The 17,423-nt window shown below is 25.6% G+C and overlaps 1 protein-coding gene across 1 annotated transcript; it reads left to right on the top strand.

Annotated features, from left to right (window-relative positions):
• The first annotated feature begins 14,142 nt into the window (after window positions 1–14,142).
• Window positions 14,143–15,408, top strand: LOC110657602 (acid phosphatase 1). The gene is made up of 3 exons (XM_021814866.2): window positions 14,143–14,642; window positions 14,746–14,955; window positions 15,108–15,408. Exons 1-3 carry the CDS (start codon window positions 14,260–14,262, stop codon window positions 15,283–15,285), a joined length of 771 nt encoding a protein of 256 aa, XP_021670558.2. The 5' UTR covers window positions 14,143–14,259; the 3' UTR covers window positions 15,286–15,408.
• Window positions 15,409–17,423: the final 2,015 nt, after the last annotated feature.

Here is a 17,423-nt window from a genome sequence, read left to right as displayed (position 1 = left end):
TAAAATTGATATATGTATAATAGTTTTATTGTAACTGTTAATTATGATGGGTTTCACGTGAATTTCACTATGATCAACGATTATAATTTTATATATATAACAGTTTCATCAAATAAAAAATCATTTCTTTAATAAGATAACTCATTTTTCATATACTCATATCCTATTTTCCTTGAAAAAGAATTAGGGGCGGAATTAGAAATTGGTTATTGGAGACTAAAAATAAATAATAAAAAGAATTTATAAAAATAGAGGAATTAAAATGAAAATATAAAATATTAAAGATAAAAATAGAGGAATTAGGGCCACTCAGGGGGTGTTTGGTTTACCTGTTGGGTTCAGCTGATAGCTGATAGACACCCAAACAGGTAAATTGTGGTGTTTGGTAAGCTTAAAAAAATACACCGATAGGTGATGGGCAATCGATATGATACCCATCACCGTGATTGTATCACTCTATTTTAGAAATTGTTTCATCACCATAACTGATCTGTTTTTATTTTTTATTTTGACCATATTATCCTTTTTTATTTAACTTGAAAATTAATATTATTAATATTTTTATTTTTTTATTTATAATTTTAATATTTTAATTAATGTATTTCAACTTTGTTAAAATATTTTTTATTAATAACATAAAATATAAAATATTTATTTATATCCAAAAACTTAAAATTAATTATAAATTTTTCTATTAATAATAATAATTATTTTATTATTTTATCTATATTTTTAAAATTATTTAATTATCTTAAAAAAATAATTATTTTCTTATTTCAATAATAAAATAAATGATATAATATAAAAGATTAATAATTATATATTTATTTAAATAATATAATATATTAATTTAATAATTATATATTTAATTTAATAATAAAATAAATAATATAATATAATAAATTTATAATTTTATATTTATTTAAATAATAAAATAAATTATATGATATATACCCTTATTAGTCATTTCACATATTAACATATTAACAGCAACAGCTAAATATAATTTTACCAAACACTTAATATAAAAATTATCATCACTATCGCTATCACTATCACTAACAATAATTTATCACTAATTTATCAGTTGTATTCAACAGTTAATCCAAACAGGCCCTCAGTCACTCACCGTGCCACCATCCATTACTTTAGGTCCTATTTAGGATTGAGTTGAGGTTAGAGGTAAAAAATTACTTTTTAAAAAATATCATTTTAAATATTCTCAATTTTTTTACTTATTTAAAATTATTATAATTAAAATATATCAATTAATATATTTAAAGATATATTTTTTAATGATATTAAATAGGTTTTTTTATTTTTTATCGATAAAAAATAAAGGATACAGATTGTATTTTCTATAGAGAGTTAATGAATGATAATTTTATAATTTAAAAAATTAAAATAAAAGATAAATTTTATTTCAAATTCACCTATACTTTACAATTGATAATTTTTTTTTCTATAAATTACAGTCATCTCTTAATGAATGATTGAAATTCTCATAAAAATTAATTAATTAATATAAAACGGAGATGATTTATAGTGTTTATAGTTAAAATATTGATAAGTTATATATTTGACCTAATAATTTAGGTTTTTGGATTGCTCAAATGCCATTTTGTATTAACAATTCGGCCATAAGTTGATAGCTCAACTTAGACACAAATAAATTGGTTTGGCCATAAGAAGATTAGCTAGTTCGGCTCGGCTACAAGTATATCAGCTTGCTTAGTTCAATATAAATAGACAGATTCAGCCATAAGTAGATCTGCTCTGCTATAAGTAGATCGACTAGTTTTATTCAGCTACAAGTAGATTAGTTAGATCGATTCAACCATATGGAGACAGAGAGCTCATCCAAACGGGTAACTCAACTGGACACATTACTGAGGATAATGCTTACGTTTTCCAAATAAGAATATATCCCCTCAGAGAATATTCTCCACAATTTATCATAGAATATGCCAAGAAATATACTCTATTATTTTTCCTATATATATGGCTAAATAATCATTTTTTAGGATTTTTTTTAGGTTTTTGGATTGCTCATATGCCAAATTGTATTAACAGCTCGATCATAAATAGATCAGCTAGCTCAACTTAGACACAAATAAATCTACTTGGCCATAAGAAGATTAGCTAGTTCATCATTTCGGCTACAAGTATATCACCTTACTCAATATAAATAGATGATTCAACCATAAGTAGATATGCTCTGCTATAAGTAGATCGATTAGTTTTATTCAGCTACAAGTAGATTGGTTAGATCGATTCAATCATATGGAGATAAACAGCTCATCCAAATGGGTAATTCAACTGGACACATTACTAAGGATAATGCTTACGTATTCCAAATAGAAATATACCCCCTCAGAGAATATCCTCCAGAATTTACCACAGAATATGCCAAGAAATATACTCTCTTATTTTTCCTATATATATGGCTAAATAATCATTTTTTAGGATTTTTTTTTCTCTCTTTCTATCTCCCTATTTTTTAAACCAACTTTAATTTGAGTATTGGAGGGTTATCATAAAAAATATTCTAGTAGACCTTTATTTATTTATTCTTTATTTTATAAGTCCATACCCTACATTAATTAATCTCTTTGAGATTTAATTCCATCAATTAGTAGGCTTTTTTATCTAATTTTGATAGTCATGGGATTAATACTATCCAATTTGCTGTTTGTGTGTTTCTATTCTTTCATTATGTATTCTTATTATTCGTGAGTTAATTCTCATATTTTGAAAATTATATTAATTAATACACCAGATTTAATTTCATCAACTAAATAATTCATGTCTAATTATTTTAATTAGTCACAGACTAACAATTTAATCTCTCACTTTTATTTCTCTTTTTCTATCTCTCTTCTATTGCTTTTTCAATTTCACTCAAATTTTATTTCTTTTCATACTCGTCATTGGATTTGACACTTTAATTTCATTGTTAATTCGTGAACCTTACTCTTTTTCATTATTAGTTTTTTTTTTTTCAGTCTTTTCTTTTGACAAGATTATAGTCTAGTTACCCTAGTGAAAATGGAAGCATGTGACCCTCTGGCTTGTAGGTTTCTCTAGAGCCACCCACCATCCATTATTTTAGGTTCCATTTAGGATTAGCTCTTTTTTTTTTAATAAAAAAAACAAGGGATTAGGTCTACTTTAAGAATAAGGTTAGAGGTAAAAAAATATTTTTTAAACATTTTAAATATTATTAAAAAGTTATTTAATTATTTTATTTATCATAATTAAAATATATTAAATTTACTTTTAAATTATAATTTAACACTCTTTGATTAATATATTTAAAAATATATTTTTTAATAACACTTCTCATAACAATATTAAATAAATTCTTATTTTTTTTATCGATAAATTTTTTATAAATTACAGTAATTTCTTATGGTAAAATTGAAATTCCTGTCAATTTCTATAAAAATTAATTAATTATTTAAAAAATAAAAAAAATAAAATGAATGTTGATAAATTAAATGTGACAATAATAATAGCAGCAATAATGATCATTAATGATGCGTAATAAATACAAATTTCAAGGATCCCAAGTTCCCAATCATTGCGTTTGAAATCTATATTTAATTATTTTTTTACCAAAACAAAATAACAGTGATTTTTTAATTCATTGAATTACTGTTCATGTGATAGATATTTATTATAAAAATAAAATATTTTTAGCATAAAGATTAAAAACTCAAATCTTAATTAAATAATACAAACTTTTATTACTTTAACAACTCTATTAGTAGAGTATGAATTAATTTTAATTTTATTTTAAAAATTTAATATGGTGATTTAATGAAGCGTCATATTTTTTTTATTTTTTTATATTTATAATAATTTAAAATTTAATAAAAAATCATAGTAAATTTATTTTTTAAAAAACAAAAATTAAATAAAAATAATATGATTAACATAATTTTAGTATTAAAAAATACATTTAATGAGATTTTAATTTATTAATTACATTTTCATTTTAAATTATTCAATGCTAATTATTAAATATTGAGCGTAATAACTAAATCAAATGAGTAAATAATTAATAAAAAAGTTGTCCATTTTGCTTAGTTTGCTTTCTTCTTCAGACAATAAAATTTTCCACCGTAAAGTAAAAGCACGAAAGAAAAGTATAAAACATTAAACGACAAGAGCCCGTGTTTGACGGCAAGAACGGTGCGACTGCTTAATCATGCAATTTTTCTTTTTAAATTAGCTTTCATTATCATTGAAATTCAAAACTTCCAGATATTTAAAAAAAAATAAAATAAAATTACTTAACACTCATTTTTTTTCTTTATTTTTTAATATAAATAATTACTGCTCTATAAATATTAATCATATAGTTATCATTTCATAATTATTAAATTAGACCGAATTAATTCATTGAATCGATAAATTAATAAATTAATTTAAATTTATAATTAAATTAAATAAAAAAATAACTTAATAAGATTTGATCAATTCAGAGATGAAATTAGTGAATTGATATGACCCAATTGATCTGATTGATTCAATTATGTAACACCCCTGATTTTTTATATATTATTATTGGGTTTCGTGTAGGTATCTTTAATTCGCGAAAATTCGACGAATGTCAGTGAATTCCAGGCGATTCAGGACCGGAAAAATTCTTCGAATTGGATCGAGGTTTTGGCTATCCCACCATTGTCAGACGTCACGAGCGCGTACCCGGAGTCGGAATCGGCAAATGTAAACCCAAACCTTGCTTTTTCGTAATTTTCTAATGCTTAAATGAGATTAAAAATCTGTAAAATATTCGTGGTTGCTCAGAAATTTATGATTCTTTTTGCAATAGCCCAGTAATATTGCTAGGGACCGCGGGCAAAGTTTTAGAATTTTTAGAGCTTATTTGGGCAGTTTTTGCAAGAATGATCAATTATAAGGACTAAATTGAAATTTTACATATTGTGATGGATGACTGATTTGATGGGCCCAGGAGGGGCTGTGTGATGTGATTGAGTTGTGGATATATGATTTGTGAATATAGAAGTGCGTTTTGAGCCCTTTTGTAGGTTGGGTAGGTCCTAAGTGTAGGGGAGACTCTGCCAGATTTTCAGCACGACTTAGGACGTATTTAGTCTTTTCTTGATTTGTATTGAGTCATTTGTATTAAATAATTGTAATGTAATTGTCAGGTGAGTCGGGACAGCCTTCTTCCTCCCAGTACCGCCATGATGATTTTTCAAATCAACTGTGAGTAAAATATTAATTTTAATTGTAATTTCGATATTATTATATGTTCAAGCATGCCCATGCATCACTTATATGCATATATCTATGTAGATAAACTCTAGGCATGATTTATATTACATTCATAACTGTGAAAGTGCCATGTATGTTGTTGTGGTAATTTGGAGCAGTGTGCGTGCGTTGGCGTGCGTGTGATGTGGTGTGGACTATGGATAGGACGGGTAGACATGGCTTGAGATCTTTGCTAGGACCCGGTTCTTCGGGGTAGACACGGCTTGAGTTCTTCGCTGGGACCCCGATTTGGTTATTAAGTAGAAGTCCGAGTTGAGTTCTTCGCTGGCACAGGTTGGATTTAAGAGAGCTGTATAAGGGATCAGCTCCCATATATTATGATTGATATTATTGGGTGTGTGAGTGCTCCAAATTACCCCTTTTTACTGTTATGATGTGAAAATATTGTTGATGTTGCATTTCACTCTACAGGGTGCATTAACTTTAGATAGTTATAGAGATTATGGTTAAAATTGATATTTTACTCTCTGAGTCGAACGCTCACTCCTGTTCAATATTTTTCCAGGCCACAGGAGGATATTTTTGAGGTTAACATGCTTTTCTCCCTCGCAGTTTGTCTATTAATATTTGTGTAATTTTATTAACTCCTAGAATTTTCGCATGTGTTAGAAGTATTTAATTGATTTGGATCTGTATTATAAATTATTATTTTGGACCTGTAAAATTATTATTACATGTATGTTTGATGGACTGGATGAGGGAGCTGAGCTCCTATTTATTTTTATGATGATATGAGTATGTGGAGGGTGAGCTGAGCTTCCCAATTGATTATATATCATGTTTACAAGTCGAGTGAGTCAAAAACTCCCCGTTGAAAGGTCCATTTTATGGCCAGACTCCGTCTGGTTGATTTCTTGAAATTGGGCCTTAGAGTTGGGTTAAGGAATAGTTAGGCTTACTACGGGCCTCGGGGGCTTTAGGCTGGCCAAGGTCCTAGTGCCGGTTCGGCCCATAGGTTGGGTCGTGACAAGTTCAATTTTTTATTTATTTTAGTTCGATATAATTTTTAAAATATAATAATTAAGTTTTGATGATTTGATTCAATTCGACTTGAATTGAATGCTCAGCTCTAGTTGGCTGCACTATGACAAAAAAACAGAGTTACCTACACCAAACGTAGGCAATTGCAAGAAATCTTGCTAATCAATAATTAATTAATTAAAAAAATATAATTATAACCAAATTTAATTATAATTACTTAAATTAAACAAAATAACAAAGCAACGGTTTTTATATTAAAATAATAAATGTACTCATTTTTTATGATTTACAAAACTAAATTATTATTTTTATAATAAGTTAAAATTATTATTTTTGTATTTTTATATTATTAGTGACCGTAGCTAAAAATTAATTGCAATTACACATTCATAACGAATATTTTTTATTTTTCAAATAATTATTAATACTTAAAATTTTATATTAATTAAATTTACTTGATTATTTTCATTTTTATCTACTCAATTAAATTTAAAATTAACATTAATTTCAATATTGCTTTCTCTTAATTTTTTTAAAATATTTTTCAATATAATATTTGTTATTTAAATATTTAAGTATACGTGTTGTGCATTATTTATACTCGATCTAAATTAAAATTACGCAAACATCCAAAAATTTTTTTTAAGTAAACAATATGTATTCTTATTTATCAATAATATCTTTTATTTGACCTAATCCACATTCAAAATATCTATATTAATATTAGGTATAATATTTTTTTACTATTAAATTTTTTTAATTCATAATTTTTTAAAATTTAAATTAGTCGTGATGATAAAAATTTTAAAATTTTTAACTTTTTATTATTATAGTCAATTTTGTAATTTTTAAAATTTTAGCTTAATTTTAAATATTTATTGATTTTAATGAATGGTGAAAATTAAAATAAATTAGCCATAAAAAATATAATATATCAATTGATTGTAAAAGAGATGAACAATTAAAATTATACCACGTTAGCTGATTCTATTAGTTATTTTAACCATATTATCTCTATACATACTAGTGGTACGTGGTATATACTACTTGATTTTGTCAGCATGGCCATTTTTACCCTGATTTGAGAAATTTTTTTCCCATGCACACACAAATGGGAATTTTTTTTTTATACAATTTTAGTAAAAAGCTCGCAATGCGTGGACATCTAAATTAACAAGTATATATGTAATTAAAATCCCTAGATTTTGCCTGCAAAAGATTTATGACTCGTTATCAAGTGAGTTTCTTGGTACCTATTCTTGTATGGTGTTTCATTTGTGTTCCTTCTTGAAATCTTTTGATCAGTGGTTTCATCCAATGTGACTTGTGATTTTATATATCGAGTAATAGTTTGATAAGCCCTTTGCAAAACTCCTTTGTGAAGTGGTGGTTGTTTCTGTGGAGTTTGATTCCAATCTAAATTATGCCAAAATAAGATTTTCTATGTGGGTCTACAGAGAATTACTTCTTTGTATTCTGATTTCACTTCTTGCTTATATAAGAAAAACTAAATCATAATATCATGTGGGATGGTTTCATTTTTTATTATAATTTTATGATGCATCATACCATCTACCTTACGTTTAGCCTTACGTTTAGCTTGATTTGATTTGATAGCTAAAGATATATTACTTAGTTAGTAGATGTCAGGTTTGAGTTCTTTTTTTTCCAATTTCCTTATAAACAAATAGATTGTCTACCTCACAAAAATATTTTTCCAATAATCTTTGTGGTCCCTTCAGAGTAAGCCAATTATCAAATGAAAAAGCCATAAAGTTCTTAAACACATGAGTGTGATTATTTCAGGTCTCTCTCACTTTTTAGGTATGGAAGGTGTGAGCCTTTATGTCAAGAGCAAACCTCATCTTACTCTTTTTTTTCACGGATGCTTCCAGGTAACTTCACCAACCATGAGTAAAACACAAGGAAAACCAGGAAAAAGATAAACACTAGCTCCTTTTTGGAAGAGTGGCCAGAGTAAAAGTGCATACACATCATCACAATTGACATTACATCAATAGGTGCATGTCTCAATCCTTTCTTCATGCTGGGCCCCAAAAAGACTAGTGGTTGAAGCAAAGTTGAATGTTCCCTTGATGATAATGTATTTTGGCCTCCACTAATGGGAGAGTGACATCTGATAATGTCATTGATAATGCTGCCTACAAATGGGCTTTGATTCTTGAAAGCTCAAAATATGGTTTTCTCTTATTCTTGTGGAGAGTTCTATTTTTATCTTGGCATTGAGTCGAGAAAGAAGCTAGCAATGAAAATTTTGTGGTTTCGAAGTGTAAAGAAAAACCAGTTTCAGAAGTGGGGAAAGAGAATTGCAAGCACTGAGTCTGCGATTACACTTGGTAATGCAAAAGGTCGAGTATCATTTAGTTGTTGCTGTGGGTCGTTTGTCTTGATCAGGCAACTTGTATTAAAGCTCAGGACAAAATGGAAACAAGCTTTGGGGTGGCACTGGCAAAGGAGCAGTGTTCAATACAGCTATGCCTATGATATTTACAGCTATTCTCTTAACTTTGATGATGGTCTCTACCATGGCCATCTCCCATCAAAGGGTTCCCAATGAAAGTTTGATCTCCTTTTCAGCAATAAGTGATCTGGTTATTATCACTTGGTTCACGAGTTCATTTGTCATATAAACAAAAGTTTTCTCAAGATACTTCAGTGGGTATTTTCTTAATCAATCTGTTGCCCATTACTTTGAGTCATATATAGTTTCAATAATGTTACTTTGCTTTACTGTAAGAGTTTTTGATGGCTTGTTGTATATCATCTGATGAGCCATGTCGTTTTAATTTCAAGCACTTTGGAGAACATTCTGTACTTGTTTTCAATTGTTCTTCATTCCTTGCTGTTGTTCTTTGTTTAAAGATTTTGTTTATAGAAATGGATTCCTGATCCAGTTCTGTATTTTGTTGCACCATTTCCTCATCCTTGGCTGAGCTTAACAATAGCTATCCTATATAATATCACGGTGATAATTTATAATTACTCGAAGTACTGAGTAGAAGATACCGAAATTGAGAAGTGTATGTAGTAAAATATTCTAATGAAATCATATTTTAAAGATCAATTAATATAATTTTTAAAATATATGATTTTATTCGTAAATAATAATAATATTTAGAGACTAAGTATATAGTAAATTTTATTAAGCACTAATGGAAAATTACAAATATTTTGGATTAAGAGATCTATCAGTTGATGAAATTAAATCTCATAAATTTAATTAATGCAATTATTAACATGAAATTATTAAATAATAAATAATGATAATACTAGTCTCTTCCTTTTAACAAATTATACAATAAAATTGATATATGTATAATAGCTTTATTGTAACTGTTAATTATGGTGGGTTTCACGTGAATTTCACTATGATCAACGATTATAATTTTATATATATAACAGTTTCATCAAATAAAAAATCATTTCTTTAATAAGATAACTCATTTTTCATATACTCATATCCCATTTTCCTTGAAAAAGAATTAGGGGCAGAATTAGAAATTGGTTATTGGAGACTAAAAATAAATAATAAAAAGAATTTATAAAAATAGAGGAATTAAAATGAAAATATAAAATATTAAAAGATAAAAATAGAGGAATTAGGGCCACTCAGTCACTCACCGTGCCACCATCCATTACTTTAGGTCCTATTTAGGATTGAGGTGAGGTTAGAGGTAAAAAATTACTTTTAAAAAAATATCATTTTAAATATTCTTAATTTTTTTACTTATTTAAAATTATTATAATTAAAATATATCAATTAATATATTTAAAGATATTTTTTTAATGATATTAAATAGGTTTTTTTATTTTTTATTGATAAAAAATAAAGGATATAGATTGCATTTTCTATAGAGTTAATGAATGATAATTTTATAATTTAAAAAATTAAAATAAAAGGTAAATTTTATTTCAAATTCATCTATACTATACAATTGACAATTTTTTTTTTCTGTAAATTACAGTCTTCTCTTCATGTATGATTGAAATTCTCATAAAAATTAATTAATTAATTAATATAAAACGGAGATGATTTACGGTGTTTATAGTTAAAATATTAGTGAGTTATATATTTGACCTAATATTTTAGGTTTTTGGATTGCTCATATGTCAAATTGTATTAACAGCTTGGCCATAAGTAGATCGGCTAGCTCAACTTACACACAAATAAATCGGCTTGGCCATAAGAATATTAGCTAGCTCGGCTCTGCTACAAGTATATCAGCTTGCTTAGTTCAATATAAAAATACAAATTCAGACATAAGTAGATCTGCTCTGCTATGAGTAGATCGACTAGTTTTATTCAAGTACAAGTAGATTAGTTAGATCGATTCAACCATATGGAGACAGAGAGTTCATCCAAATGGGTAACTCAACTAGACACATTACTGAGGATAATGTTTACGTATTCCAAATAAGAATATACCCCCTCAAAGAATATTCTCCATAATTTATCACAGAATATGTCAAAAAATATACTCTATTATTTTTCCTATATATATGGCTAAATAATCATTTTTTAGGATTTTTTTTAGGTTTTTGGATTGCTCATATGCCAAATTGTATTAACAGCTCGATCATAAATAGATCAGCTAGCTCAACTTAGACACAAATAAATCTACTTGGCCATAAGAAGATTAGCTAGTTCGGCTCAGCTCGGCTACAAGTATATCAGCTTACTCAGTTCAATATAAATAGACAGATTCAACCATAAGTAGATATGCTCTGCTATAAGTAGATCGATTAGTTTTATTCAGCTACAAGTAGATTGGTTAGATCGATTCAATCATATGGAGATAAACAGCTCATCCAAATGGGTAATTCAACTGGACACATTACTAAGGATAATGCTTACGTATTCCAAATAGAAATATACCCCCTCAGAGAATATCCTCCAGAATTTACCACAGAATATGCTAACAAATATACTCTCCTATTTTTCCTTTATATATGGCTAAATAATCATTTTTTAGGATTTTTTTTTCTCTCTTTCTATCTCCCTATTTTTTAAACCAACTTTAATTTGAGTATTGGAGGGTTATCATAAAAAATATTCTAGTAGACCTTTATTTATTTATTCTTTATTTTATAAGTCCATACCCTACATTAATTAATCTCTTTGAGATTTAATTCCATCAATTAGTAGGCTTTTTTATCTAATTTTGATAGTCATGGGATTAATACTATCCAATTTGCTGTTTGTGTGTTTCTATTCTTTCATTATGTATTCTTATTATTCGTGAGTTAATTCTCATATTTTGAAAATTATATTAATTAATACACCAGATTTAATACACCATATTTTTTTTTTTATTTTTTTATATTTATAATAATTTAAAATTTAATAAAAAAATCATAGTAAATTTATTTTTTAAAAAACAAAAATTAAATAAAAATAATATGATTAACATAATCTTAGTATTAAAAACTACATTTAATGAGATTTTAATTTATTAATTACATTTTCATTTTAAATTATTCAATGCTAATTATTAAATATTGAGCGTAATAACTAAATCAAATGAGTAAATAATTAATAAAAAAGTTGTCCATTTTGCTTAGTTTGCTTTCTTCTCCAGACAAGAAAATTTTCCACCGTTAAGTAAAAGCACGAAAGAAAAGTAGAAAACATTAAACGACAAGAGCCCGTGTTTGACGGCAAGAACGGTGCGACTGCTTAATCATGCAATTTTTCTTTTTAAATTAGCTTTCATTATCATTGAATTTCAAAACTTCCAGATATTTAAAAAAAAATAAAATAAAATTACTTAACACTCATTTTTTTTCTTTATTTTTTAATATAAATAATTACTGCTCTATAAATATTAATCATATAATTATCATTTCATAATTATTAAATTTGACCGAATTGATTCATTGAATCGATAAATTAATAAATTAATTTAAATTTATAATTAAATTAAATAAGAAAATAACTTAATAAGATCCTATCAATTCGGAGATGAAATTAGTGAATTGATATGATCCAATTGATCTGATCGATTCAATTATTTAATAAAATTAAATTTTTTTAAGTATTGATGAAAAATTAAATTTAAAATCTTATTAAAAATTTTTAAAATTAAAATCAATTGAACTAACTTGATAATTATGTTTTTTTTTTAATTTTAAGATATTTATTTTTTAATATATAGTTAATATTTTATAAAAATTAAAAAGATAATTATACATTTATATAAATTTGTATGTATTATATTACTTGAAGATTTTTATATAAAATTTAAAAACACTATTAAAATTTATTAAATATAACTTAATAAATATTAAAATTTAATTAAATAATTAAAATTTAATTATTATATTTGTTTATTTGTTTATATTTATTATATTTAATTAATTTTTAATGACCAACTGGTTTATTGATAGAATCACTAATCCATTCACTCAATTTCTGTAAACTTCTGAGCTTGATTTAATAACATTGATTCATTTATAGAAATATTTTTATTTTATTTGCTAATAGTGTTTTATTTAAACATATTCAAACTTTATAATTATAAATATTTTTATTTTAATTAATAAATTTATTTTTAATATTTATAAAGTATTATTTATATTTTAAAAATAAAGAGAGAAATCTTTTAGGAAGAAGATATTTAGGTAATTTTATCTTTTAGTAATTAAGAAATTTACTTCAACAGTTAAAAGATGTAAAGAAAGCTTTGTAATACTAAAATTGAAGTTTAGAATTTTTTGTAATAATAAATTGAAATTGAATTGCTACTATGGAATACCTCCTAAAGTTTATGGACTACAAGTGCAAATTACCAAAACTCATTGATTACTTAATCATGCAATTTAGCATTTAAGAGCTTAAACGCCATTTATTTCCAAAATTAATAAATAGAAAAAAGTGCTTAAAAGCCTTTTATTTTGCATAATTTCATTATGAAGAATTTAAAAAAAAATTGCAAAATATTTTTATTGTCACAAACGTAAATTTCTTTACAATTTAATTTTTCTATAATATATAAAATTAAAAAAAAGAATAGAGACAAAAAAGTATGGTTAAATTAATAATGACAAATTACCCTTTATTTTAATTGGATAAAAAATAACATATAATTTATTATTACTTAGAAAATCTTTAATTTAATTAGTTATATTAAATTTTATTTAAATTTAAATTTTATAAAAAAATTGAATAATTAAATTAATGAATATATATTCCAAAGTTTTCATTGGCCAAGAATGAGTATTCTTCATGTTAATAAATCAGTTGCTTAATTTCTTCTGTATAAAGTAATAAGTTATGATTTGATGGATTCATCATATGTAGGTGATCAATCATGTTGTGTCTAAAAACTTAAGAGATTGGTTGGGGTAACTTGACAGGAAAGTTCAAATTTTCACAAAGTGTGAATAAATCAATCTTATTTGATTAATATTTTAACACAATTTTTTGAAAAATCAAGTCATAAATTAACTTATATAAGGATAAGTTGCTTTTTGAAAAGTGAATTTCCCCAAAAGTAAATAATTTAAACCAAATAACATTTATTAAGAGTGTGCAGGAAAGAAATCATTAGATCCCATAAATTATGGTATAAGCTCTAATGTGACAGTAGGGAAGGCACGCACTAATGTGAAGAAATTATCTTAAACAACTAATATATAATGATTTGAGACATGTTTATGTTGGGCAAGCAATAATTTTTATTTTTATTTTTGAAAAAAAAAATAATATACACAACTCATTTGTCCTTGTGAATATTCATCAATCAAATTGATTTACCACCGACTAATTGTTTTAATTATTATTACAAATTATGAATTTCAAAGCAAGAACATGTCCAATCGTCCATTGTACCCCACATACCCATGTGACCAATAATGCTCCTCCATCAACTGCTTAGATTTAATCAATCAAATATCTAAATCCCATTCTACCAAAAATAAGAAATTGATCTCTCTCTCTTTCCTCTGCAAATGGGAAGAAATCTTGCGCTCACATTGGCTTTGACAAGCCTCTGCATTGGACTAGTTGCAGCAGATTGGAACATTTTGAAGCAGAAAAGGAAACATTATGGATTGAAGTCTAGCTTGAAGAACTATTGTGAAAGTTGGAGGATTAATGTGGAGCTAAACAACATTAGGGAATTTGAGGTTGTGCCTCAGGAATGTGTGGCTTACATCAAGCATTACATGACATCTTCTCAGTATGAAGCAGACTCTGAGAGAGCAATTGAAGAGGTGAGACTCTATCTCAGCAGTTGCTGCACTCTGGAAGGTGATGGTAAAGATGCTTGGATTTTTGATGTTGATGATACCCTTTTGTCTACCATTCCTTTCTACAAGAAACATAATTTTGGGTAAGTTCATGATGATTTATTTATTTATTTTTTTTATTTGCTATCATATTTTCATTCCAAGTTGCATATACCTAGCTCATAATGTATGTAATGGAAACCATAGGGGAGAGAAGTTGAATACAACCTTGTTGGAAGAATGGATGAAAGAAAGCAAGGCACCAGCTCTAGATCACACCTTCAATCTTTTCCATGAGATAAAAAATAAAGGGGTCAAAATCTTTCTTATCTCCTCAAGAAGTGAAACCCTAAGATCTGCTACTGTGGATAACCTTATCAATGTTGGGTATCATGGATGGTCTAGTCTCATATTAAGGTATGTCCACTCACCATTATCAACAAGTTTTAACCTTAAGCAAATGATCTTTATTCCTTTTTGTATCAGTAACAAAATGATCATATACAATTCCATTTGATTCGAAATAGAACTGGCCGATTGCATAGCCCTAATATTCTATTTTACTACAGGGGTCTTGAAGATGAACTCACAAGAGTGCAAGAATACAAAGCTTCAGCAAGAAAAAGATTGATGGATGAAGGGTACCGCATTTGGGGAATCATTGGAGATCAGTGGAGCAGTTTTGCAGGTCTCCCCACTACTAAAAGAACCTTCAAGTTGCCAAATTCCATGTACTACCTTTCCTAGAGCTAATTAATTAAAACTTTAATTATTATTATTGATTAAGATACTAAGACATATGTAATTTGCATATTTAAACTCTCCAGTATATGCTTGTTAAAATAATCATCCTACATTCTTATTGTTGCATTTGTTCTGTTGATTTGCATAAGATGATCAAATATCTTATGCAGAAAAATGGTGAAAGGGGGCTTTGGATGTGGAGATGACAGGAAAATCGACTACATTTTAAAAATATGGCTTGTTTTTTTTTTTTAATTTTTTTTATTTGTGGTAAATAAAGTTAATGTGTTGCTCCTTTGAGTTAGTAACGGAATCATTGATGTGGGGTGCTATTGCACAATTCCTTATGCTATGTTTGGATAAATTATAGGAGGGGAAGGAAAATAGAGGGAGGAAAATATTTTTTATTTTCCATCCTTTATTTTCCCTTTTGTGTTTGGGAAAGGGAGAAAATAAATTTATTTTCTCTTGTAAAAGAGTGAAAGTAAAATAATTAAAATTATTATTTTATTCTTATCTTATAAATTATTTTTTTATGTGAATAAAAATTTCAATTTAATAAACACTATATTAAATATATAATTATGAAAAAGGGTTCATAAAATATTACTCCACTATTTTATCATTGATGTTAAAAATATTAAAAAAAAATGTAAATAACTAAAAGACATAAATGAATATAAAAGTAAAAAGATTATTATGTAATTTTATAAGTTAAAAATGTGACTTTACTCCACACTGTTTCTTTTCTCTTCAAATTGGGAAGAACGAGCTCAAAGGAAAATATTAAATATTTTTCTTTCAATCCTCATTTTTCCTTTATTTTCCAAATAGGGAAAAATATCACATCATAAATATTTTTCATAGTTTATTTTCCTCCCTCCCTCTTTTCCTCCAATCCAAACAAGCTCTTAAAGTACAAGGTGTAATTGTTAACATTTTTAATTTACTGTCAATCTGAAAATTTAAGATTTTTTTGATATTATTTTCAATTAAAATTTGAAATTCTACAAGAATGTGAATGAAATTTATATAAAAGTATAAGGATCAAAATAAAGTATTAAAAGAGTAAATAATATTTAATAAATAAATAAAATTATAAATAAAAATTTAATTTAAAAAATTTTTGGCTCCCAAGCTTTTCCTGGGATAGGACGGAGATTGTGGTGGCATGTGTTACCCCAGTGGGAGACAAAGTCAACAAATGATCAAAATCCTATTCTTTGTCAGGTGCCACGTGTATACCTTTTCTCAAACTTTCGGCTCAAGCCTTATTTGAATTTGCAACTTGCAATAGAGTTATATATATATACACACGCGCAATTGTTATATTTTACCTATTTATTGATCATGTTGATATTCTTCTAAATTAATAATAATAATAATAATAATAATTATTATTATTATTATTATTATTTTTATAATAACTATTTATTTCAAAGAAATATTTAAAAATATTTAATATTGTATCATTGTATATTTCTTTTTATGCTTTTTAAATTATAATTGATAATATTAATAGTAATTAATTATTAGTTATTAATAGTTAGTTAATGTATAATGATTTAAAATATGAGTATTTGATAAAAATAATTATTAGATTAGTTATTAAAAATAAGAATAATAATAATTTTATTAAAATATTTTTTTAATGTCTAAAAATTAAGAGAAATAATTTTTTTATTAATTATTTTTAAAAATATTTAATATTGTATCATTTCATATTTCTTTTTATGCTTTTTAAATTATATTTGATAATATTAATTATTTTAATAATAACTAATTATTTTAATAAGAGTTAATTATTAGTTATTAGTAGTTAGTTAATGTATAATGATTTAAAATATGAGTGTTTGATAAAAATAGTTATTAGATTAATTATTAAAAATAAAAATAATAATAATTTTTATTAAAATATTTTCTAAATTTCTAAAAATTAAGGGAAATAATTTTTTATTAATTATTTTTAATAAAAAAAATAATATTTTATTTATAATATTAAATATTATTTTAAAAATTATTACTAAATAAGATAATGTGATTTGTCAAATAAATGACTTTTAATTTCTTTAATTCAGAGATGCAGACAATTCAATTAACCAAATAATGATGATTTTTTTAATATCAATTTATTAACATTA

This window comes from Hevea brasiliensis, chromosome 7, assembly GCF_030052815.1.
Source record: "Hevea brasiliensis isolate MT/VB/25A 57/8 chromosome 7, ASM3005281v1, whole genome shotgun sequence".
In the NCBI taxonomy this organism is placed as follows: Eukaryota; Viridiplantae; Streptophyta; class Magnoliopsida; order Malpighiales; family Euphorbiaceae; genus Hevea; species Hevea brasiliensis.
The sequence above is the reverse complement of the archived record's forward strand: the minus strand, read 5'-3'. Positions and strand labels throughout refer to the sequence as shown.

Excerpts from the sequence above, each read along its gene's own strand:
- LOC110657602 (XM_021814866.2), top strand. The coding sequence starts at position 14,260 with ATGGGAAGAAATCTTGCGCTCACATTGGCTTTGACAAGCCTCTGCATT. Across the intron at positions 14,643-14,745 it reads TACAAGAAACATAATTTTGG|GGGAGAGAAGTTGAATACAA; the intron begins GTAAGTTCATGA and ends TGGAAACCATAG. Across the intron at positions 14,956-15,107 it reads TGGTCTAGTCTCATATTAAG|GGGTCTTGAAGATGAACTCA; the intron begins GTATGTCCACTC and ends ATTTTACTACAG.